This window comes from Monodelphis domestica, chromosome 1, assembly GCF_027887165.1.
Source record: "Monodelphis domestica isolate mMonDom1 chromosome 1, mMonDom1.pri, whole genome shotgun sequence".
Taxonomy (NCBI): Eukaryota; Metazoa; Chordata; class Mammalia; order Didelphimorphia; family Didelphidae; genus Monodelphis; species Monodelphis domestica.
In genome coordinates, this window is record NC_077227.1 from 70892192 (window position 1) to 70917102 (window position 24911).

The window sequence follows — 24911 nt, forward strand, 5'->3', positions numbered from 1 at the left end:
GGGTTCTATTCCTGAATTGTCTGAAGTCCCAGCCCTGTAAAATCAGGTGCCAATTTTCCACCTCATTCACCTTCACTAAAGAAAGTAAATGAAGCAGCATTATAATGACTTATTAGGATTTTAATGAGCATCTTTGGAACCAAGTTAAATCCACCTTAGTCTTACTACTGCCGGCTACTTCCCACCTCCAAATGCTTTGAATTAGGCGTCGTCGTCTTTTCTGACTGGTCATAGAGCTCCATTTTCTAATTGCCACTTCTGTAAGTTGCTAATTCTTCCATTTGTAAATATGTTGATGGCACAACTATCATCTTTTTCCCTGACCCAAGCATTTTTTTGTGGACACTTGGCATAGAAATAACTTCTATTCAAGAAAAGTTATCCTATATAGCAGTAGATATCTTAAATAGAAATAATGCCCTTCCAGAATGAGCCTAAAAAAAAAAGAAGAAAAACAGCCTGCGTTTCAGGCCATGTGGTCAAAGACTCCCTCATATGTGCTCGCTCATGTGCTAACTTAGTCTCCCTCCTGCCCCTCCCCTAATTAAACAGGGTATGTGTACCTGGTATTTGAGCTGGAGAAATCTGTGCGGGCCCTGCTCCAAGCTTGTTCTCAAGATCCACTAAGTCCAGATGGCCTGAGCGAGTATTACTTCAAGATGTCCAGCCGCAGGATGCGTTGTAAGGAGGTTAGTTGATTCTTTCTAGCTTAATTAGTTCCCTCCTGACTTCCAGGACTGAAAGTTCTGCTTAGGAGCTTGAAGGAGGGAGATGAGGGGAACCAGAACTCACATTGGTGTTGGGAAGGGGACCTTTTTGGTTATTGCATGGGAAAATTTGGAACATCTTATGCATTTGTTTTCCTGAAGTATAGTGCAGAGAGAATGCTAGACTAAATGTCAGAAGAGCTTGCATGAGTCCCAACCCTGTTATTTAAAGCATGGAATGTAGCATAAGGCACTGAATCATTGACCATCTTCTAATAAAATGAGGATGTTGAAGTGAAGATGTTGTGGTTCTTTCCTTTATTCCTTCCTACCTAGTGCTTCTTTTGTCCATGTTATTCATATTCAGTATTCCTGACCTAGACTCTTTATCCTCTAAATGAAATGGTTAATTCAGTGTCTCTTCATAGACTCCTACTTAGGAAGTTCATACCTAGTCCTCCATACTTTGACTTTCTGCTGTATCTTTTGACTCCTTTATCATGGAAGGCAGTTGTGTAATAGAGTATTGCTTTTAGTTTTGGATCCTGTCTTGTCCATTTACTACTTGTCTGACTTAAGCAACTTAGCTTTTTTGAGATTCATTTTCTTAACCTGCCAAATGAAGGATCTTGTAACTCAAATTCTTTATTATTGACCTCTTTCTAACCTCTTTGCCTTAATAGGTATTTGGCCTTTATCTTAAACCTATGGCACATGTGCCAAGATGGCACAGATAGACCTCTCGGCAGGCATGTTAGTTGCATGCCATATTTTTTTTTTTAATGAAAGGAAAATGGTTTATTTCTATCTGTATTTAGACTGTATCACATCCAATTTCTGCTGAGGTTGGATCGAGTGGGCTAGACTTTTTCCTACTACTTGAGCTGCATTGTGACACAGTTCCACTGAGGTTTGTTCAGAACTTTTTTTTTTTTTGTCTTGGCAGTTAGTTCCTAGAAAGGCAGAGGGACACAGGCGAATCTCCTCCCTACCCTTCTGCCTAGCAACCCAATGGAAGCACTTCCTCCTTCCCCTGAGCAGACTGCTCAGGCTACTCCCTCCCTTTCTCCCACTCTTTTCTGGGGTAAGGCGACTAGGGAGGGAGCATGGCATGCCGTGTCTAAAAAGGTTTGCTATCACTGTCTTAGAGGGTTTCATCTCCATTCTCTCCAGATATCAGATTGAATGTTTAGCTTTCTTAATCTGTGAAGGTGTAAGGGGTATAGAAGAGCCACTATTTGTTCCACATTGCTCTCTTGTTTTATCAGGTGTTTTCCCCTGTTAAGATTAAAATTCTCTGGAGACTGCATATTAATTTATAATTATTAAGTAGTAAAAAAGCAGGTCAAAGAGAGGGTACATTGCCACATGGCCATTCATACACCATCGCTAACTAACCTGAGCTCACTGCTCACTTTGTACTCTCCCTACTTGGTTAGTCAGGAAGCCCTGAGGAGCTTTCCTGTATCCATAATTTATCTCCCTCCATCCATAATTTATTCCCCCTCTTCTCCCTCCCCATCACTTTTTCTGATTGGAAAGACTTGACTTCAGTCCAGGTCAGAAGTCAATTTTCTGGACTCCAAGAGGTGAATATCTTTCAGGATGTCAGGAGTCATGTGGGACAAGAGGCATGCCTCTTTGGAGAAGCCAGGAGATTATCCAGATAAGCCTCAGGCCTTGTTTTTAATCCAATCAAAGGGTTGTCTGTTGGGTTAGATCCTCCACAAAATGTATATTCTCTTTGGGCACTTGTTTACCCTGGAAAGACAATCCTGAAATGTATAGACATTACATATGGAATGATTCATTGGGGAGACTAACTTGTCTCCCAACAAATCAGAGGGTGGACTGTGAGAATTTAACCCAAATCTGTACTCTTTTTTCCTTTCATTTTGAATTTGAAAATCCATTTCAGTTTCACCTCTACTATTTGATTGGATTAAAAACAAAACCTTGTCTGGGTAAAGAGAGATGCATGCACACTCTGAGAGGACACCAGAAGCCTCATGGTTCCCTCATGTCCCAAAAGATGCTTGCCCCTAGTCCCATGTGATTTCCTTTTGTCCAGAAGACTGGCCTCTGACCTGGACTGACTCCCAATCAGGGAGACCCAGAAAAAGTGATGTCATGGGGGAATGGGTAATAAATTATGGATCAGGGAAGCTCTTATGGCTCTCTAACTGACCTTATTAGTGAGAGTGAATGGAGCTTCAAGGTAAGCAATGAGCTCTGGTTAGCTAGGGAAGAAGGTATGTGATCAGACACATGGCAATATGTGCCCTTTCTTTCTCTAACCAACTTTTTTTTTACTATTTCTTAAATCATAAATTAATATGCAGTCTCCAGAGAATTAATTTTGACACCCCTTTTGGATCTGTACCGCCTTCATAGTTTTTCTTTACTCCTTACTAATCCTTGGATAAACTTTTTTTCACTCTACTACTTGCTTTTTCTTAGAACAAATTCTGTTTTTAATACTATGGTATATGACTTCATTTGATATATTAAAATGATTTTCTCAAAGATGACCAGTGATATAAATACCCAATCTAATATTCCTTTTTCTGACATCACTCTTAACTTCTCTGTAGCATTTTTGATACATTTACTTTTTGAGATTTGCTCCTTCCTTGTTTTGTATTGTACTCTCATGGTTCTTTTCTAATCGTGCCTATCTAATCTAGACCTCCTTTTTCTGTTCCCAAGGTGCATTTCTTGACTTTAAATTGTTCTCTTATTTTTAATCCTCTGTGTTGGTGGGAGAATCTGTATCTTTAGTTCTATCATCACTTGAATAATATTTTTAGCTGCTTTTTAGAACATCACCATTGTGTGCTAATGGTTTCAAACTCATTTGGTACAAAACTATGAATTCATTCTAATCTATTCACTTACATGACTCTCCTTCCTCTTTTAACAAATCCACAACTTACTTTTCATACTTTGTTGTTTTTTTCAGTACCCTTTTCCTAGCTGAAAATGTCTAACCATTTGTCTCCTCCTTAACCCAATGAAATCAGTCACCACAATCTTGATTCCTCCTTTCCAATGTCTTGTATCTATTCCTTCCTTTGCTTGTCTTATTCTACCACATTAGTCTGATCTCATCCCAAATAGAGGCAACTGCATTTTCCTGTGTTTCCCAGCCATGGGTTTATTCTCCAAATATTCCATTCCGGAGGTAGTTGCCAGACTGATCTTGTTTTCTTTTTTCCAAATATTCTTTCTAGACCCTGCCTATCCTACTTATCCAAAAGCATTTCTAATTAGTCCTCAGTATTAGGCCTTATGTACTACCGACATCTCCACCTATTTGGATCCTGTTTGTCTTCAGAGACCTGGTTTGACCACATCAAAGCTGATGCTGTTGTTCAAGTATTATGTTAACTCATTTAGAGATATTCTGCCTGTACCTTAAACAATTCAGTATTTGTCATCATACTGCCATGGCCAACAAGCACTGTTTTATTCCCTGTCAAATTGAACCTCATTTGAGGGCCTGGGCTCACCACCTTTTGAACCCAGTGCTAAGTTGGCAATAAGATGAAATTTCCACTTAATCTTCATTGACTCTAAATACTTATTAAAGGCAAAGATCATTTTGTTTTTGTCTTTGAATTCTTAACATTTATAGGAGGCAGCATGATAATGGATAGTGCTGGACTCACTCTAAGGTGTAACACAATTCTCAAATCTGAGTAAGTGATTTAATGTGCTTCTGGAACTTGGATTATCAAAAATTTGCATTAAGGAAGGGAATCCTCACCTTGGGACTTTGTCACTTTTTGTGTACTTGGGGCCATACTATTATTCTTCAGACCCAAGAAAGGCTAAATAAAACTTAAATTTTAGTCCTCACAGATGAATTTAGTCTCATTCAGTTCTCCATGACCATGGTGTGGCATAGTCCCTGAACTAGCCCCACAGTGAGACTTTGCGGAAAAACTGTATAAAGGCTGTGAGGCTCAATGTGAGTGACTTTGCCATCCTCGGGTGTAGATTTAAAGGATGGTGGATGACTTTAGGCCTTTAAAGACTGCTCCCTTACTGCAGTTGCCTGTTGGCCCAGTGAGCTGCAACCTAGGTTTTTTCCAGAAACTTATTTGCTAAGTCATGGGAAAGTATCTTGATAGGCATTTTGAGAACAGGATAACTCATACTTGGAAACCTGCCATGTGATCCTCATGTTACTGGACCAAGTCTCTGTTGCTTTGTGTGTAGATACTCAGGATGCGTCAGAATTTGTCACATCTGTCACTTCATATGCAGTCAGAAATGTATTTATGAGCCTAATGGCTGAATGTATGCAATAAGTTCTCTGAGGAGTCTTCTCTTCTGCCAATGAATGATCTCTCTCTGCTCCCTAGTCTTGTTCATGAGCTGATTTCTGTATGGTTTCAGGTGCAGGTTATTCCTTGGGTTTTGGCTGATAGCAACTTTGTCCGAAGCCCATCACAAAGACTGGATCCCAGCAGAACAGTCTTTGTTGGGGCGCTGCATGGGATGCTCAATGCGGAGGCACTGGCTGCAATTGTAAATGATCTCTTTGGAGGAGTAGTGTATGCTGGCATTGACACGGATAAGCACAAGTATCCTATTGGTGAGTGCTCCCCTCCTCAGCAGAGGCATGTGGTACCTGAGGTTAGAAATAGGGCTAGGTGGCAACCTGTTGGGTTTTATTTAGAATCCTTTGGGTCTTAAGTGGGGAAAACCTTCTACAGATGCTGAACTATGTAGGATTCCTCCTTTAGGGGCTTGGAAGGAATGACTTCTGACCTCTTCTAAGAACAACAGTCATTTTTGTGGGTGCCAGTTTAGGGGTTCTTCTAATAGAAATAATATTTCCTCGGCTACATGGAATTAACTCCACTAGGACTGACTAGGAAATTAATCAACCATATACTCTACCACAAAACCCTAACTTGATGTTTCTTTCCCCACCCCTCCTTTCAGTACATACATTTTGTGAACTTAGACAGTCTTTATGTGATTAGTTGCCAGCTGTGATGGGAGAGCCTGGGAATAACTCGAATTATAGCTAACTCATAAATAGGGAGGATTAGGAGGGGAGATGTTGGAGCCAGCTAAGAATGCTATAAACTTTCTTGCTGTCCTTCCTAACCAAGGTGTTTTTTTTTTTTAAACCCTTACCTGCTGTTTTGTTAATCAATACTATATATTGGTTCTGAGGCAGAAGAGCAGTAAGGTCTAGGCAATGGGAATTACATGGGGTCACACAGGAAGTATCTGAAGTCACATTTGAACTCGGGACCTCCTATTGTCTCTCTGCCTTTGTCTTTATGTTTTTCTTTTGGAAATGAGCATAAAAACAAATACTGTGTGCTAATTGGTAAGGCAGTGCAGATTCTGAATTTTGAGATTTCAGAGATTTAAGCAGGCAGTGAAAACCTTTGGGGATGGTGTATCTTTATCAGCATGTAGCAGCTCCTGGGAGATTTTCTACTTGCACCTCTCCTGATATAGCAGTTCTGTTAACATCAGTTGAAGTCTTTCCCTATAATCTACACTCTGATTTGTTCTGGGTCCTTTATGGTATCTACTGGATTCAAGGGAAAATCTCTTCCCTTTCTCCATCCTTGGCATACTGTCTTTATTCTTGTCCTGGTTTAGCATTTGCATTCATGTAGAGTATATCATTCACCCCTGGTGTTTGAACATTTTCATGTGTTTCTCAGGATCCGGACGAGTGACTTTTAACAATCAACGCAGTTATCTGAAGGCAGTCAGTGCTGCTTTTGTGGAGATCAAAACTACCAAGTTTACCAAGAAGGTCAGTGGGAAGGGTGGTACTTGCTGGTTCAGTGTTCCTATTGTGACATCTTGAAAATGCCCAGTGATGAGTTGCTCCGTGGGATTAGCAGGTCCAGCTAATTGAACTAAAGAGGCCTGAATTGGTCTGCCTCTAAGCTGTAGTGCTAGGCAGTGCCCTCCCTGCACGTGAAGCATCATAATGGGGGTTATATTATTGTGGGAGATAAAGGCCAAGATAAGATTTCTGGAGGTACATAGCTTCTTTTGAATATAACACTATGACTTGATCCAGAGGCTAAAGAGAATTAATTAAAATAAAATCCAGCATTGTTAAAGTGAGTAGTCTTGGTGATCTCAATATAACATTCAAATTCTTATGGTGTTCCACTATTTCTTACTGGTAGCCAAATGGGATTTATACATCATGAATATTGTCCAAAGCCCTCAGTTGTCATCATTTGGCAATATGTGAGAAACTAACACAGTATCTGCCTTGAGATTTGTGAATCTTTACCTACCTGTACTCCCTGAAGGCAACTTACTTTTGGGACATAGGAAGGCGTTTGTTGCTGTGATTATTTGCCTCATCCCTCAAGGAATCCTGTCAAACTCTCTGTGAAGGCCACATGTCCTCTTCATCTCTTCATTGCAGAACAGAAATCTGCCCTCCCTTCTCCTATTGACAACAGGTGCAGGTCTCAGCTCACCTGTAATTTGCTTTTTTACAGGTTCAGATTGACCCCTACCTAGAAGACTCTCTGTGTCACATCTGTAGTGCTCAGCCAGGTCCATTCTTCTGTCGAGATCAGGTGAGCTTTTTTGTCCCATCCTGGTATCTGATCTGGCTTAAAACCCCCCAAGAGCAGGTGTCAAGCACTCAGGTTGCCCACAATACTTCTAGAGTGGAAGAAATAAGTTAAAATGTAATTGGGAAATATTTAACAAATTAAGAATGCAATTGAACATAAATTGACTCCAGTGCCTCCCCGTTATCTCTCTGTTCTAAAGGAGACAATATGTAAATAGGTTACATACAAACTACTTATAGAGTAGAAGTAACTTCCCAAGAGATGGCACTAGAATCTGGAGGTACCAGGGTGGGAGGGGAAGGCCTTCTCTTCTCAAAATGTGGTTTTGAAGGAAGCCGGGGAATAGAGGAAGAAGAGGGTGTGGTAACCAGGAGTTTCTTAGGCACAGAGGAGCCACAGTAAAGCCTGGAGAGGAGGGAGTAGTGTGTGCAAGGAACAAGTGGGCCACTCTAGTTGGACCATGGAAAGCAGTGAAGTCGAAGTTTGGAAGGGCTTTAAATGCCTAACTAGGGCTTATAGTTGATTTCTTGAAGATGCTGTGAAAGTAGAAAGCATGAGATTTGGCAATTGAATAGATAGAGGAAGAGTGAACAGTCAGGATTGTGTCATTGAAGCTGTGAATGAGGTTGACTTGAAAGTTTCTCACTAGTAATGGGGAAGTTAAGGAGAGGGGAAAGACAATGAACTTTGTTTTGGACATGGTGAGTTTGAGATAGCTACAAAGAATTCATTTTTGGAATGTTCAATAGGAAATTAATGTCTCCAGGATTGGAAGTCAGGAGGAAGAAATGTCAAATTTCTAAGTCTTCGGTCAGGTATAGTAGTGGTGTTTTAAGTTAAAATGAGATTTGAGGCCAATGGTTAGGGAGGAGAAAAGACTTGAGATGGAAATGTTACTAAAGCAGCTTTTGGTTTCTTTCTTTTTCTGGTTTCCCTGAATTTCCTAGTTTTCTAACTTAGATTGTTGGGAGACTTCCCAGAAAGAAACCTATTGTTCACCCCTCACTTCTTTGCCCAGCTTTATTAGCCCCAAGGTGCTGATCCAGCTGTATTCAATGGGGAAAGAATATCCAAATGCTGCTAAGATTGGCTTCTAAAGAAAGTTTTGAGAATGGTTAATAGGTGTGATGACCATCACTTAAATTTTGTGTCGGGAGGATGCCAGAAAGTCTCTATTCCTGCTGTTTGTTGGTGCCTGGTTTTATGATAGTTTCTCGGGTTCAAAGCCTTACCCCTATGGAAGTGTGGTTGTAATGGCCCTTGGTTGACAGGCATGGATAACTATCTTTAAGGTAAATTGGGTTATGAAGAGATGAAGAGACCTAGATTATAATGGTGTCTGAGATAGGAGGGCTAAATGGGTAAAAAGCCTTTGTGTTGTACAGGATAGTTGAAATCTGAAAGAGAGCCACTCATCCATCAGTGCCTTCAATTTATATTTGAAGTAGATATTATTGAAATACTGAAAAAAAAGATGTCTTGGGCACAAAATCTAAGAGGTTCTTTGCACAGAGCAAATGGATCTCCAGAGATCTTTTGGAACAAGATGTTAGCTATATTGCCTAGGCCTTGGTATGGTTGATCTGTAAGCATGATGCTGCCTATGACTTACTCCCACTTTCTCTCCCTTTCCCTCTTAAGAAACCAGGTTGTTTTTATATCAGAAGTGTTGCCTCTGTCTGAGAGATCATGCTAGAGCTGATATATAACCCCTTTTCTTTTCACAATCTTTGTCCCATAGGTTTGCTTCAAGTACTTTTGCCGAAGCTGCTGGCACTGGCGACACAGCACAGAGGGCCTCCGTCACCATCGCCCACTGATGCGTAACCAGAAGAGTCGAGAGTCCAGCTAGAGGGGTGGTGGGTATCCAACTACTCCTGGTGAAGCTGGTTTAACCTGAGTGATGAGAGCCAGGAGTGTGGTTCCTAGCTGCAGGCCCAGGCTGGGAGTGCACTTCTGAAGGACATGGGGAAAATCTTACATTCACCTTTGCACTTGCTGATCTGTCTTTGTTTCTGCACTAATGCACAGTGAGTTTTGTCGGGTTTTGTTTTCAGGGGGTGTTATAAGGGGAAGGGCCCCCCCCAAGCACCCCCCCCAAGTGACTCTGCAGTTTTCCCAGACTTTAGTTCCTCAGTTTGCTGATAACAAGCAAAAAAAGGACCACGTGTTGAGAAGGTGTTTATGCAGATACCTTCGTCTAGGTTTTTTATTTATTAAAAGCGCTTTTTTACATTCCTCGCAATACTGATGGTAATGACGCAGGTCTCAGTGGCTCCATGTTTGCAGTTGCCATACAGTGCCTTTCCATTTATTTAACCCCCACCTGAACGGCATAAACTGAGTGTTCAGCTGGTGTTTTTTACTGTAACAACAAGGAGACTTTGCTCTTCATTTAAACCAAAATCATATTTCATATTTTACGCTCGAGGGTTTTTACCGGTTCCTTTTTACACTCCTTAAAACAGTTTTTAAGTAGTTTGAAACAAGAGATTTTTTTCTTTCCTGGCAGCTTTTAACATTATTGCAAATTTGTGTCTGGGGACTGCGGCTTAGGGTTTCTCACAGTTATGGAGAGAGGCATTTGCAACCAGGAAAAAAAACCAGATTTTTCAAATTTAAAACTGGACCGGATAAATGATGGTGGAGCTGCTGTACATAGTTTTAAACCGTTTGTTGCACTTTCTTAAGTTGCACTTAAGTGGGGGGTTGATAGAGGTTTTTAATCACAAAGTCACAGGACTTAATTTTTTTCTTTTTTGTAACTGAGCTAAAAAGGGCTGCTTTTTGGCGGGGGCAGATGAAGGTTCACAGGAGCCCTTTCACTTAGAGGGGACAAGTACCTTTTCCCTTTTTTTCTTTTTTCTTTATTTTTGTTAAAAAATGTATGAAGCAACAAGGCAGTTGACTGATGCTGCTGGGATTTGAAAACTTGACTTTTTTTTTTTTTAAAGAAGAAAATAGAACTTGCCCCTCTATGGGAAGCTGTGTGCCAAAGAACCAGTGTCATAACCCTCCTTTTTCCTCCTACCCCTCCCGCTGAGCCGATGTTGCGTTATTGCGTATCCCAGCTGCTCTGTGTGGGTTTTTGTGAATCTGTGTGTGAAGTCTCTACCTCATTGTAGTGTATGCAGGCAAGACTGCACTCTCCTGCAGATGTGTGGAGTAAGCTGTGGTGTAGTTTTTTTGGCACATAATAAACACGTTGCAGCAGTGCTGGGCTTGTCTCTCTGATTAATATTGGTAATATTGGAAATGGGAGCACTTTGATGGGTTGATGGCTAGGTGGTAAGAAACAGTCAAGTAGGATTCCCAGTCAGGTCCTGGCAATTTGATCTGAGCCCTGGTCCAAAAAGGTAGATTGACATGTGTACATCCCACACTCCACCCATGCAACTGCCTCTGCTTTGGCTCCTAGCCTTGAGCTTTGCATGTACTGAAGGCTGAAATGTTTTAGGCTCCGTGCTGAAGGATAACCTTCTCTTCTCACCATAAGTAACAAGAAACATCTGAAAAATTTGACAGCAGAAATAGCTTTTGTAGTATGGCACCAACAAGAACTTTAATCCACGTAGAAGTAAATAAACTTTCTTGTTTCTTCCCTGGTCTTTTCCTTTTATTTTCAGACTGTCCATTTCATTTTTACTTTCCCATTTTTTTTCTCTCCTAGTCTCTTTATTCCAGGACTCCAAAAATTACCATTACATATCAAGCATAAGGAGCCTTATTCCAGGAACCTATAGGAGAAAAATTTGTAATGTCTAAAGCTTATTAATCCCTTTATTCCTACAAACCCTTCACCTACTTTGTTCCAGCTAGGAAAAACAATGAAGTTATTATCTGAGCATCTATTTAGAACCTATAGTAGAGATGGAAAATTATCTTGGAATTTGGAATAAGGTCACTGAATCTGGTTGTCCAACTGTCTTAATGAAGGTCTAAAGCCATAAGAAGTAGGTTTGATGAATTTTCTTCCACAAAATGAATAATATAGAAAAATGTTTCACATTATTGCGCATGTAAAATCTATATCAGACTGCTCTCGGAGGAGGAGGGGAGAGAATTTGGCTCAAAATGTAAAAAGAATGTTAAAATTTTACATGCAGTTGGGAGAAAAATAATTTAAATGAATTTTAAAAATAGTTTGAGGTTTTCAGAGCTCCTGGTTTTATAGATGGGATGTCCTGGGTTCAAATGTGGTCTCAGACACTTCTAGCTATGTGACCTGAGCAAGCCACTTTTACCACTCTTTTGCCTTGAAACCAGTAACTTAGTATTAATTCTAAGATAGAAGGTTAAGGTTTAAAAGAAAGTTTTAAGATTTTTATGAAAGTTCTGGCCCTAAAAGTCAACCTCCCTAGTCACCTTGGTCCCTTCTCTAGTGATATGTTGAAATGCCATTATGGTGCTGGAGCCAGGTTATGAGTTTGTCCCTATTAGAATTGGGGTGGTCCTATTAAAAGACAAGTGACCCCAAGAGCTACATAAGTGTTACAGGTTTGGCTATAATGGTTGCCACTCCTCTTCCATTAGAGTCATGATTGAGGCAAATGGTGGAGTTGGGTACCTAGAGAATTGGGAAGAAGGTTCTAATGAAGCAGCTAGGCCAAGTTGTCATTGTCCTAATCACCTATCTTTGGGTTCCTTTGGCATCCTTGCCTGACCCTGGAGATGATTACCATTTTGTTGGTCACCTTTTAATCCACACCTAATCTCAAAGCTCTGCCATCCACCTCTTCTCACATTTGCAAGTCCTTTCTCCTTCCTGGTATCCATCTCTTCTACTTTCCAATCAACTGGTTGCCTCACCTTACCATGAAGTGTAACACAGGCTGAGAGAAAAATGGTCAAGTTGAGGCAGGACCTTGAGCAGTTCTATAGGTAAGATTTGGAAAGAGGACTGGCTTATTTCTTTTTTCACTCAATCTTGCCAAGTATGGCAAGATCTTTCTTTTTTTTCTTTTTCTTTTTTTTTAGAAGTAAACCTGTACCCTAGCAAAGAAAAGAGACATGGTCTCCTTATTTACTACTCTCACCCCTCTTATTCCTGGGGTTTGCTAGAGGTAACTACCAGATCTTGGGCTAAAATTTTTCTTAACCTCCAAACCAATATTTGAGGTGGCTTACTCAACATCTCCTATTGGGAACACATAACACACCTTCATGAAATGGGGGGAACTGCAGGGCTTTTGTTGCCTAAGTTTTCCAACTCTGGATTTTGGGGTAGAAAGGTGAGATGCCTTTCTTAGGGTACAGATCCCTCCCTTCCCTTGATGTTTCCAGGCTCAGTTTTGCATTAAAATATGTCAGAATTTTAGCTCAGATACTTGGTTCTCCTAACACCAACATTAAATGGTTTATTTTAGTCTAAAGGCTGAAGGAAAAATGGGTGGGGCTTGGAGGATCCTTTAGTTCAAAAGACCCTTTGGTGATACCCACAAGAGAGGTTAGGACTGTGCTGCAGAAGTGAGCCTGGGATAAATCATTGGGTCAATCTGATTACCATTAATATCAAGGGTAATTTTGGTCAGTGAAACTAATAGCAGCCAAAGGCAAAGAAATCTTATATGGCTGATGATCTTGTATCATTCCTTTAAGACTTTTCAAGTTCTAGTGGATCCATTTCAAGCCTTTATTGCTACATTACAGATTCATGTACTAAATGTGTGTTTGGGGGGGAGGCTTGAATATCTTACAAAATGTTGTCACTAACCTCATGCAAAGTAAAAATTGTAAGAAGAAAAAGACATTGCATTAATTGTGTGCTTAAAAAAATAAAAAAAATACTGATATTTGAGGAATAGAATTTATAAATGGAGGGGGAAGAAGGGAAATTATATTAGGCATTATTTTGCCTGTTCTCTCTGCATGGAGTGCCCCTTTTTCCTCTTATTCCTTCACAACCATCTTTTGAATGTCTCCCCATCTTTTAAAGACCAACTGAAATGCCACTTCTTTTGGGAGACACTAAGATTATGTAGCATCCCTCACCCATTTTTGTTAATACTATAGAAATCTATGTATGACATAGCTCTACTGATGTATAAGTTTTGAGGGTAAAGATGAAATCTTACCTATCTCACGCCTAGAACCATTTATATATATGATAGGTGCTCACTCCATCTTTGAACTGATGCATGTTCATTGTGATCTTAGTTTAGTCATTTGACATCTCCAAGCCAATGGTGGGCATTCTGCATTAAGAGGTGTAGAGATCAAAGGAAAATAGCCCCTGTCCTTCTAGAACTCACATTCTAATAGGGGAAACAAATGTCCTTACCATAGTGTACATAAATTTCAGATAATTAAGGGGAGAGGAGTACCAATAGGTGGAGGGGGGAATAGGCTTCATGTGGAAGGTGACCCTTGAGCTGAGAATGTTGCAGGACTCCAGTTCCAAGTATATTAAAGGCATGAAGAAATGTGCATATGAAGAACAGGAAGAACCCAACCTGACTGAACAAATCGCATAGAAGGGAGTATGATGAAAAGTTTGGAAAAATAGGCAAGGATCAGGTTGTATAAAAAGCTATAAATGACAAATAGGAGTTTCATTCTAGAAGTAATAGGGAACCTATCAGAGTTTGTAGGGAAGTGACACGGTTAGGCCTGTACTTCAGGACATTCACTCTGGCAAGTGTGTGGAGAGATGAGAAAAGGGAGAGACTCGGAAGGAAACACAGTAGGAAGCCTAAGCAGTCATCTAGGCCTGGGGTTTATGATGTCTGAATTAGGGTGATTAAAGAGTGCAGATACAGGACAGGATTAGGCAATTGAGTGGATGAGGGAGGAGGAGGAGGGTAAGTATGACATGAAGGTTGGGAACCCTGTAGCCTAGGAGGATGGGTTTCCTCAGTGGAAACTGCAAGGAGGGAATCTTCTAGGGAAGATTGCTTTTAGACATGTTTGAAATGTTTTATCAGGCAGTTGATGACCAGGAACTCGGGAGACAAGCTGGACAAACAACTTCATGAGTTACTGGCCTTGAGAAGATTTCATCCATAGAGTATAGAGGCAGAAGAGGGACAGGATCAGAGGAGAGACTGGGTTTTCACTCAAACTCAGGAAGCAGAGATGATCCAGAAAGAGTGATTAGACAAAGGAAAAACTCACAGGTGTTCAGTGGTATCAAGTGGAATGTTGAAAACTGAGCAAAGTCCATCCACTCTGAAAACAGATCCTTAGGGACTTTAGGAAGCAGTCTCAAATCCTGGGGTGAGAGGCCAGAATGCAAAGAATTGGAAATCAAGCCAAGCAAAGGAAGGTCAGGTAATGATTATAGACAGCTTTTTCTAGGAGCAGTTCGCTGGAGAAAGGAGATTGGGTTAAAGAATCCATCAGAGCTTGTTATTGGCCCTAGGAATAGATGAGGATTTGTTCCATACTCCTTTCCAAGCACATCCCAAACCTGAGGGGACATTGTTTTATCCAGGGATTTGAGAAATGTGGATCCACTAGAAGACAGAAGAGATGGGGGGTTGGGGGGTGGGAGGGGAGGGAAGAGAAGCTGGACTAAACAACTCTGAAATAGTCCTAGATGTTTGTGAGAATCTGTATCATCCTGTGAAGAGAGCCCGTCCACCATCCATCTCTCCCATCCCTTATCCCCAGCAATTCCTAGGTGTCATCCTTTGTGGATGTCTCCTTAGGCTCTCCTGGACACACTTATTTCCTACTGCTCTTGGACCATTGATTGCCCAGATTTTCTCATTTCACGGACTCTTACCTCGATGCCCTCCAGATAATTCTAGGGAAGCATGGTGGATGAATTTCTGGCAAAATTCAGATCTGGCGGTCTAGTAGGAATGTTATACCCTGGGAACTGAAAAATGGAGTCCAGGCTCAGGGAATTTCACTTCTCTAACTTCAAGGGGTCCTAAGCCCAGGAGGGTGAATTGAGCTGGGAAATGTGGGATGACCACTAAGTAGCCTAGAGAAAGCTAGAGGACCACTTTAGCGCATAACAAAGTTGTGTCACCAGAGACTTCGGAGGCTTTTAAACCTTCCGCAGTCTTTGTCCATCTTCCTCCATGGGATGGTTAAATAGGGGCTGACGTTGAAGGAGGGGCGAGATCGTCAGTTCGGCCCAACTCTAAGGGTCCAGGGGTTCTCCCACGGTTCCCGGGATAAAGGGATAAGTCCGTCAAACTAGGGGTTCTGGGACTTGGGCCACAAAGAGGCTGGCGCTGAATGTTTGCCACTCTCTCCTCAATCCCCGGGCTAGAAAAAAGGAAACCGAGGCAGAGGGAAAACACAAATTCAGGCCCCGCCCCCTCATGACGGACCTTCGGTTGTGGCGCACTCCCCAGCCCCCCCCCCCCCCATGTTAGAAAGGGCTTGTTTAACACACTTGGGGATGGAGGCGGGGGTCCGTGACCACCTCTCGGTCACCCATTCAGTCTGTGGCCACTGTGGTGTCCCACCCCTAGGGTAGGGGTCTCCCAGAGAGAGAGAGAGGCCGCTTGTTGCTCTCGGCCCAATAAACACAAACAACGGCACCCTGGCGCCAGCCCGCCCCAGACAAGCCAAGAAGCATTTACTTACTAAGCACCTGCTGCGTGCTAGGTGTCGGGAACTGACGGACCTGCGCACCGCCCGTACCACCACACCCCCTCTCGGCGCCGGGCCCCCGCCCAACCCCGCCTCCACTATCACCAAACTCCGCCCCCTCCTACGCACCGAGGCTGGAGAATGGGAGACGTCTCTGGGCAGGACGCTGCACTTACCCTCCCGCCCGCCGGGGACCGCTGTGGCGCTCCCCGCCTCGCCCCACGCCTCTGGGTCAGCCGGAAGTAACGCTCCAGCCGCCTCTTTATAGGTCTTTTCCCGGCAGCCTCTGCTCCCTTCACCCCGCCGGAGCCAACATGGTAGGTACTATGCGGAGCTGGGGCTGTTCGCGATCCGTCGCCATCCGCGGCTCCCCTGGGCCCCATCCGACCGACTCCCAACCTAGGAGCTACAGCTGCTTGGGAACTGCGTGACGGAGCAGGGCCTGGTTGCGGGGCTTGCCGCTGGGGCTCGAGAGAGCCGGGGCCGGGGCCGGGGCCGGGGCCCGACGGGCGGGGGCCCCGGGCATGGGGGTAGGGATGGCGGCCTGTCCCCCCCACAGATCCACCTGGGCTGGCCTCTCACTCTCTTCCACCCTCAGGGTCGCGTGCGAACCAAGACCGTGAAGAAGGCGGCGCGGGTCATTATCGAGAAGTACTACACCCGCCTGGGCAATGACTTCCACACCAACAAGCGTGTGTGCGAGGAGATCGCCATCATTCCCAGCAAGAAACTCCGCAACAAGATCGCGGGGTGAGTGGAGGGAAGGGAAGGGGGAGGGAAGGGGAGGGCAGGGCAGAGAAGCCTCCTGCAGCCGAGCCGAGAGGCTTTTCTTCCTTTTCCGGTGTTCGAGGGGCACCCATTATCCCGGGATGATGTGAAGCTTCTCGGGGTGTCCCCTTGCCGAGTACAGTGTTGAACCCAGAGTGCGCAGGCGCAGCGAATCCAGAAGCTTGCCGGAGCCTAACACAAGGCTTCTCACGTAGGAATAGATAGGTATATGGCCTTAGACACTTCCTAGGTGTTCAACCCTGGGCAAGTCACTTAACTCCCATTTTCGAGCCCTTACCACTCTTCTGCCTTGGAACCAATACGCAGTATTGATTCTAAGAGAAAAGGCAAGGGTTTAAAAAAAGAACAAATCTATCAATGCAAGGAACCTGAACTTATAGAGTTAGAAGAAACTTTGGTCACCTAGGCCATCTCCTTTAGTTTACAGGACAGGAAACAAACTCAGAAAGGGAAGTGACTTCTTATGCGTTCCAGAGAGTGCAAAGTCAGTTCAGGGCACAACCATTTCTAGGTGATAAGTAAATGGGGCAAATAATTACATCTCCGATTGTATTTGGTGTGAATGGAAGGTCATAGTTGAGGGAAAGGACTGGGAATCTGCTCACAGACGGTTGGGTTTGAGTTGAGGCTTTCAGGAAGACTGGAATCCAGTGAGGAAAGAGATGGTTCTAGTCTAGGGGTGGGGATATAAAATATAAAAAATAAAAATGTATAGAGTTGGAGGGGGCAGTTTTGTTTGAAGATGTGAGGGCAGCAATCCGATGCAAAGAAGACAATGGGCTTGGAGTCACAAGACTGAGAAGTTAGGCAGGGGCTCCTTTAAATGTCATCCAAGTTTGATACTATAGATAATAGGGAATCACAAACGTTTATTTGGTAGCATGATACTTTTTCGCTACACATTTATAGAAACATTGCTGGCTTTTATGGGCCACTTGGTCTCAACCATTCTGAATAAACAATTCATGAAGTGAGTGGTGGTAACACCAATCTCTGGAGGAGGGGGTAAATGGGATTTCCTAACTGATTTAACAGGGGAGTTCACTGGGGAGGTCAAACAATAGCATGAAGAGATTAAGGGGTTACCTTAAGAAACAAGGAAACATTCCAAAAGAATGGAACCTTCTATGAGGAAATATTTTATTAAGCTGTCTTGGCAGGATGGCATTCCAGGTGTTGGGGAACAGTGTTGCTTGGAATGTAGGTTCCTGGAAGCAAAGTAAGGTCTGTTAATGTAGTTGGTATTATGAGAGTGAAAGATGTAATCATGTGATCTGCAATCCCATCTTCCCCTTAAGTAAACTCTGTGGCTCCCTGGAACTTCTGAGATCAACTAACAAATCCCAGATTGGGCTTTCAAAACCCTTCTTGACCTAGCTTCTTCCTATTCTTGGGGGCTTCTTATTCTTATACATTGATCCATTGACATGAACCTCCTGGTGGTTTTTTGAACCTAGCATTGCTTGATTCCAAGCATTTTCACTGGCTGTTTTCCATGTCTGAAGCTGAATTTTTTCAAATCTCAAGCCAGAGTCCTGCCTTCTGTCTGAACACTTTCCCAGCTTTCATTATATGAGATGACCCTTGCTTGTATCTTCTATGATCCTAGTGCTTGTGTGTTGTCTCCCTTGACTGAACTTCTGAGAGCTGGCACTGGTTTTGCCTTTCTTTGCATTCTTGGCATGGAGAAAGATGCTTCCTTATTGCATTCATGGGTCTCCAAGTGGCTGGAGCACATTCAGTTCCTACCTTTACTAGGGGAGGAACATTGGGGCCTGAGGACTCTAGACATTTTTCCATGGTCACCTGACTAGGACTAGGGACTGTAGAAGGTTTGGGGCAACTACTTAGTAACTGCTGATGGTATTTGAGGGAGGAACCTGTCAGTTAGGAAGATTACATGTGGCATGAAATAGTCTGAAGCAGTGGGCTACAGTGTTATAAATTGGTTTTCCTAGAGGGTAATACTTTTGAACATTGATGGCATATTCTGTTGCTAAGTAGAAACTAGATATCCTAGTGATCCAGGAAAGGGCTTTATCTAAACTATGGGTTGTCTGACTTGATTTCCAATGTGTTTTTGCTAGAAGGAACTTAGATAATACATTAATCATTAGTGCTAAGCACTGGGAGTACAAGTGTAGTCAGAAACAGTCTGCTTCCAAGTGCTCAGTCTAATGAAGAGAAAACTGTTCAAATTGTACAAACAAGATATGTTCAGGATAAAATGGGGTTGTTGGGGAGCATTAAGGGAAGGGCTTTGCAGAAAGTAGAACTTCAGCTGAGACTTGGAGAGAAGGAAGAGAGTTCCAGTCATTTGGACAGCCAGCCAAAACATGTGGAATTTTCGTGTTTGAAGAACTTCAGAGAAGGCCAATGCCACTGTAGTAAAGGGGGTTGGAGAATGAACTGCAGGCAATAAAATATAAGCATCTTAGAATGGTAGGAAATGGGATTTTGTAGTTCCTAAGGAGCCACTAGAATTGATTAAATAGGGCATTAATTAGATCAGACCTTCACTTTGATAAGTGTAATAGCTGCATAAGAGCATGAATTGGAGTGAGGAGAGCCTTGAAACAGGGAGATAATGGCAGGCTAATAGCAGTAAATGAGGCAGGGAGGGAGGGGGGCAGTGCAAGAAAAAAAAGTAGATATGATATATAGGAGAAAAACGATTAAACAGCTAATAGGATGTGAGGTTGCCCAAGAGCAAGGAGTTGAGAGACAAGGGTCATGTACAAAGAATAGTCTTAACAGCCTGGAAGCCAAGGTTCACTGAGTCACAGAGTATGTGAAAGTAGGTATAAGAAGTCTGGAAAGGTCAGAAGGGGAGAAGTTGTGAAGGACTTTAAAAAGATGTGATAGTTGATCCTATAATAGGTAAGAGGTAATAGGGAGCTAAGATTACAACAGTGTTACATCAATTTGACACCTGAACTGGTCTGTAGTGGGGAGAGACTTGGCAAGGAGGCCAAACAGTAGACTTTTGTAGTAGCCCAGGCATAAAGAGACCAGAGTCTGCACCAGGATGGTGAGGGCTTTAAAAGCAAAAGGGAAGAGGGAAGACATGTATACAGGCTATCCAATTTGAGGTCTAAAAAGCCATTAGAGAGACCAAGTCTGCTGTTTGGTTGAGAGGTTAGGGCTGGAGAAGTACATCTGAGAGTCATCTACATAGATATGAGGGCTTTTGAGATCACCAAATGAAATAGTATAGAGGGCAGAGCCTTGAAGCATCCCCATGGTTATTGGGTTGAAGATCCATTTAAGGAGACACAGTGGTCAGCCAGGTAAGAGAAATAGTCTCCAGGGAAAGGTTGTTAGTGAGAGACATGGAGATCATTTTCTTTTTATAGATTTGTATTCAGTGAATATTTATGTAATATAAGAGAACTTAACAGTTCCCTGTGTAATTCTTTTTATTTGATTCTTATAGCAACTTTTGGAAGTAGCAAGAAAATGATCCCCATTTTACAGATTTAAAAATTAAGACAAAACTTAAGTATGTGGCTGATCATATATGAGGCATGACTAGAATATAGGCCTGAGAATATCCTTGATCGTCTGTATTTCACCAGTATAAACTGAAATAATTTAATCAACTTTGTGTACAAATTCAGGGCCAGGTTTTTCAACATTTGAATTTGGCAAAATTAAATTAATTTGTGCTAGCATAATCTTTCTTATATTTAATCCTTCTTATATTTAATCTATAGCTTCTTGCCAGAGGTTTAAAAATTTACCTATTTTGTGATGGCTACTGGCTTTTTAAAAAAACGTAGTTGGCATGAAGATGTTTTTGCTTTAAAGAGCACTGTGTCCTCGAACTCTAACCGATCCTTGATATCATTTGGACAGTTTCCCAATTGCATTAAGGAGCCCTTTGCATTTTCTTGAAGTTGCTTACTGACGATGAATCAGTGCTAGTTGTTGAGATGCAAACAGAAAAAAAATGAATTATTTCTTTTAAGGAACTTGAAAGGAGTGCACTGAACAGAGCAGTGTTCTCTTGTTAATTTCCAGGCTCACTAAGTGTTTAGAAGATTTTATACCTGAAATGAAGTTGAGGGGCCACTGTAGCACAGTGGATAGAGTACCAGGCCTGGATTTGGAAGGACCTGGATTCAAACATGGCTTCAGACACTTTTAGAACCTGGGCAAAGTCATTTAACCCCAGTTGCCTAGCCTTTGCCCCTCTTCAGTCTTAGAATTGATACCAAGACAGAAAGTAAGGTTTTTTGTTTTGTTTTTGTCTTTAAGGGAGAAAAAAGAAATGAGGTTGACCTACAGTCCAGATTTGAAAGTTAATAATGATGGTACTAAACACTGAACCAAATGTAATGGATATTCTGCTCATTAAACTCCCTATTGAGTATTAGACCCATTTGAGTTAGTTTGGCCCTTCACTCCTTACGTCATCAACAAAGTGAAGAAAGATTCTTCATGCATTCTTTTTCTGCTCCTTGCCAACAAATTCGATATAACTGGTTTGGAGCTAATATCCCTAAAGTACTACTACTTCTTAATTCTCCTGCCTATTAATTTAATATGCCTCTAGCTTTGCTCATTTTCATTTGACTGTCCCACAACTAATAGGTAGTGTTAGAACTTAACAGTAGATAACTGACTTTCTTACATACTTTGGTGCTCTGGTTTATAGATATGTTACTCATCTGATGAAGCGGATCCAACGAGGCCCTGTGAGAGGTATCTCCATCAAATTGCAGGAAGAAGAAAGAGAAAGAAGGGATAACTATGTCCCTGAGGTAAGCTTCCTGGTCACTCCTAGTTCATTGGGTATTACTTGTGTCCTTGATCAGAACCTATTTCCATGTTGTTGATGTTTGCTCTAGGATATTAATTTAGAGTCTACATCCCCAATCCTATCCCCCTCCACCCATGTAATCAAGCAGTTGTTTTTCTTCTGTGTTTTTACTCCCACAATTTTTCCTCTGAATGTGGATTGTTTTTTCTCAGAACCCTCCAAAGTTGTTCAGGATCACTGCATTGCCACTAATGGAGAAGTTCATTACATTCTATTGTACCACAGTGTATTGGTCTCTGTGTACAATGTTCTCCTGGTTCTGCTCCTTTCACTCTGCATCAATTCCTGGAGGTTGTTCCATTCTCCATGGAATTCCTCCACTTTATTATTCCTTTGAGCACAATAGTATTCCATCACCAACATATACCACAATTTGTTCAGCCATTCCCCAATTGAAGGGCATACCCTCATTTTCCAATTTTTGGCCATCACAAAGTGCATATATGAATGTTCTTTGTACATGTAGTCTTCCTTATTATCTCTTTGGGGTACAAACCCAGCAGTGCTATGGCTGGATCAAAGGGCAGACAGTCTTTTAGCACCCTTTGGGCATAGTTCCAAATTGCCCTCCAGAAATGGTGGAAATATCCTAATGCAGATAAATGGCTGCCTGGGGCACATGTGCTCAGTGACTTGGCAACATTTCTACAAATCAGTATGTGGCTGAAGTAGGAATTGAACTCGGGCCTTTTGGCCAGATCAAACACGGCCTTAGATACTTCATAGTTGTATGACCTTGGGCAAGTCACTTTAATAACCCAGTTGCCTAATCCTTGCTACTTTTTTAAGATAGAAATGAAGGGTTTTTTTTTTTTTAACATTCCATAGTTAACTGCCCAGCATGTACAGTAGATACTTAGTTGGTGGTCCATGAGTTGAAAGAATGTTTGTAGGGGGGAAGTATGTATAGGAAATGGCTTAGAAAATCAGGTTGTAACTGTTACTGGTAGTGAGCTCATTCATCTCTCTTCCAGGTCTCTGCTTTGGATCAGGAGATCATTGAAGTGGACCCTGATACCAAAGAAATGTTGAAACTTCTGGTGAGTGTGACCTTGAACTTCAGGTTTGCTACTAGCAGAGAGTAAAGTTTAAGGTTGAAACTTTTATGGGATTTCTGCAGGGGTCGTTGGGTGAGGGAGCCAAGGTTTTCAGAACATGACCCATCCATGCTTGCCTTAAATTCTGTTAACCCTGGTAACAGGTGTGACAGACTATTCCATGAAGTCCTGTCACAATTCTACCCTCACCACATTGCCCCAGGGTCCCACTAACTTAGCTCAGTAGAGTTGTAGTAGGTTTGTGCCATGCATGTAACTGACATTGAGGCCAGGGGAAAATGTGACTGGCTGGGTATGGGATTGAGAGGTCACTGGTTGGTCCCAAGTTCCCTCAGATTTCTGTGGGTCTCTTAAGGAATCAAGATTGCATCTCATTAGAAATCTTTTCTCATCATTCTAGGACTTTGGCAGTTTGTCCAACCTGCAAGTTACCCAGCCCACAGTTGGGATGAATTTCAAAACACCAAGAGGAGCTGTTTAATATTTACTTTTGCCTTCTTTTCAATAAACTTGGGAACCCCCAAAGGTGTTGTCTTGTTCAATGTTAGTCATGTACTATATGTGGAGACACTTGGGGTTTTCGGAACAGGTTTTAGTATAGGATTTGTGATCACTGATACTAATGTTTTAAGCTGTGCAGTTGTGACCCAGCTTGGAGTCTTTTGCTGACATGTAACTCTAGGCTGATGCATATATAAGATATGGTCCCAGATTCAATAGTGTATAAGGGATCCTTCTAGTCCCCTTGCCAGCTACAGTGATATAATTTTATTGTCTTCATTTGAATAAACATTTCCAATTAACATTTTAATCTGGTTCGTTTCTGAGCAGTGTTAGGAGGGCTTTATATGACACCCAAGAGCAGTGAAGTGAATTGGATACCTTGCTCTAGTCTCACATTCCCAATACCTTTTTCCTTACAGCCAGCCTCTCCTCACTTCTGTGCAAAAGACCCTTCCTAGAGCTGCTAAATGTTAATTTCATCTAGGGTATTCAGGCTATTTAATTGTGGGGCTGGGAGTTTTCACCATTTAATTTCTTTAAAGGGAAATTAAATTTAAGCCAAATCTAGCAGAATTTCACTGGGAGGTATTTCCATGGAAGTTGGTGCAGAATATTGGATCTGGGATTCTTTCCCAGCTTTTCTAGAGAATGCTTCATGTTCCCAAGACAGGTTTTAGACTGTAATTTACTTGTCTCCCCTCTGGCTGTTGCACAGTCCCTGCCCTTGAGGAATTTAGTCTTTAGAGGAAGGAGTGAAGAGCATGTATACAAATAAGTAAATGTAATAATGGAGAGATCAAGAAAGTAGATAAAAGATGGAATGAGCTGAGGCTTTGAAAAAAGAAATTTAAAAAGGCTAAAGTGAAGGGAGTACATTCCATTTAGGAGGGCCATGTTCAGTGAAGAATAAAGTAAGACCCATCACATGTTTTCAGGCAGGGCAGCTGGGTGGTACAGTAAATCAAGTGCCAGACTTGGAGTCAGGAAGATGTTTTCCTGAGTTCAAATCTGGCTTCAGTCACTAGCTGTGTGACTAGTGGGCAAGTCACTTAATCGTATTTGCCTCAGTTTCCTCATCTGTAAATGAACTGAAGAAGGAAATGAGAAGCCACTCCAGTATCTATGCCAAGAGGACCCTAAATGGACACAACTAAACAATAGCACCTATCAGAGCTGTTCTGAGGATCAAATCAGATGTTTGGGGTAAGTGCCTAGCAAAGATCCTGGCACGTGGTCCTAAATAGATGCTCTTTCTTTAAAAGTGGGTTTTGAAACTCGGGGCTTTCATTCCACATAGAGGGGAGTAATGATATCTGAGTGTCATGGCTGGCTCAATCTTTGCAGATGATAATGAGATGTATTAAGGCATGATAGAGGAGTAAAAGAAGGGCAACTGGTGGGAAAAGGGGAGAAGACTCTAAGTTTCCATTTGATTTGGAAGTCTGAGTTTTAAAGCCCTTCAGGTGGTTTTATTGAAATCCAGCATAGATTTAAGTACTTATTTTGTACTGGGTGCTAGAAATTATATAAGTCCCTGTTGTCTGGGGTTTGATTGGGGAGATATTCAGATAAGCATGATACCCACACTAAAGTAAAACTGCCTCTCAAGTTGCCCCAGATTTTATTAGCTTTTTGACTGCCATATTCCATTGTTAAGTCATTGAACACCATGTCTGAAGTCTAGATGTTTTTTCAGAGCTTTCTAATCGTTTAGCCATTTCAGTTGTTTCTGACTTCATAACTCCACTTGGGGTTTTCTTGGCAAAGACACTGGAGTGGTTTGCCATTTTCTCCAACTTATTTTACTCTGGAGTAAACTGAGACAAACAGGGTTAAGTGACTTGCCCAAGAGTCACACAGTTACTAAGGGTTTCAAGTTAACACTTTGGATTGT

The 24911-nt window shown here is 42.1% G+C and overlaps 2 protein-coding genes and 1 long non-coding RNA gene across 8 annotated transcripts in view; 2 read left to right on the forward strand and 1 right to left on the reverse strand.

The window, feature by feature from the left end:
* CPEB1 (cytoplasmic polyadenylation element binding protein 1) overlaps positions 1–10506 on the forward strand; it is an 81156-nt gene extending 70650 nt beyond the window's left edge. For all 6 annotated transcript variants that reach the window (XM_007478562.3, XM_007478561.3, XM_007478563.3 and 3 more), the window contains 5 exons: positions 553–689; positions 5112–5310; positions 6407–6501; positions 7211–7291; positions 9033–10506. In XM_007478562.3, coding sequence (XP_007478624.1) covers positions 553–689; positions 5112–5310; positions 6407–6501; positions 7211–7291; positions 9033–9143 — 623 coding nt within the window. In that variant the 3' untranslated portion in view covers positions 9144–10506. The remainder of the gene's footprint in view (positions 1–552; positions 690–5111; positions 5311–6406; positions 6502–7210; positions 7292–9032) is intronic.
* A 320-nt stretch (positions 10507–10826) lies between these two features.
* On the reverse strand, positions 10827–15924 carry LOC103094041 (uncharacterized). The gene is made up of 4 exons (XR_460203.3): positions 15836–15924; positions 15018–15113; positions 13366–13485; positions 10827–11028 (listed from the first exon to the last, which is right to left on the reverse strand). It is a non-coding gene; the product is annotated as an uncharacterized LOC103094041 (long non-coding RNA).
* Positions 15925–16023: 99 nt separating this feature from the next.
* On the forward strand, positions 16024–23038 carry RPS17 (ribosomal protein S17). Its single transcript, XM_001371619.5, has 5 exons — positions 16024–16158; positions 16440–16591; positions 21291–21396; positions 22430–22495; positions 22914–23038. Exons 1-5 carry the CDS (start codon positions 16156–16158, stop codon positions 22992–22994), a joined length of 408 nt encoding a protein of 135 aa, XP_001371656.2. The 5' UTR covers positions 16024–16155; the 3' UTR covers positions 22995–23038.
* Positions 23039–24911: the final 1873 nt, after the last annotated feature.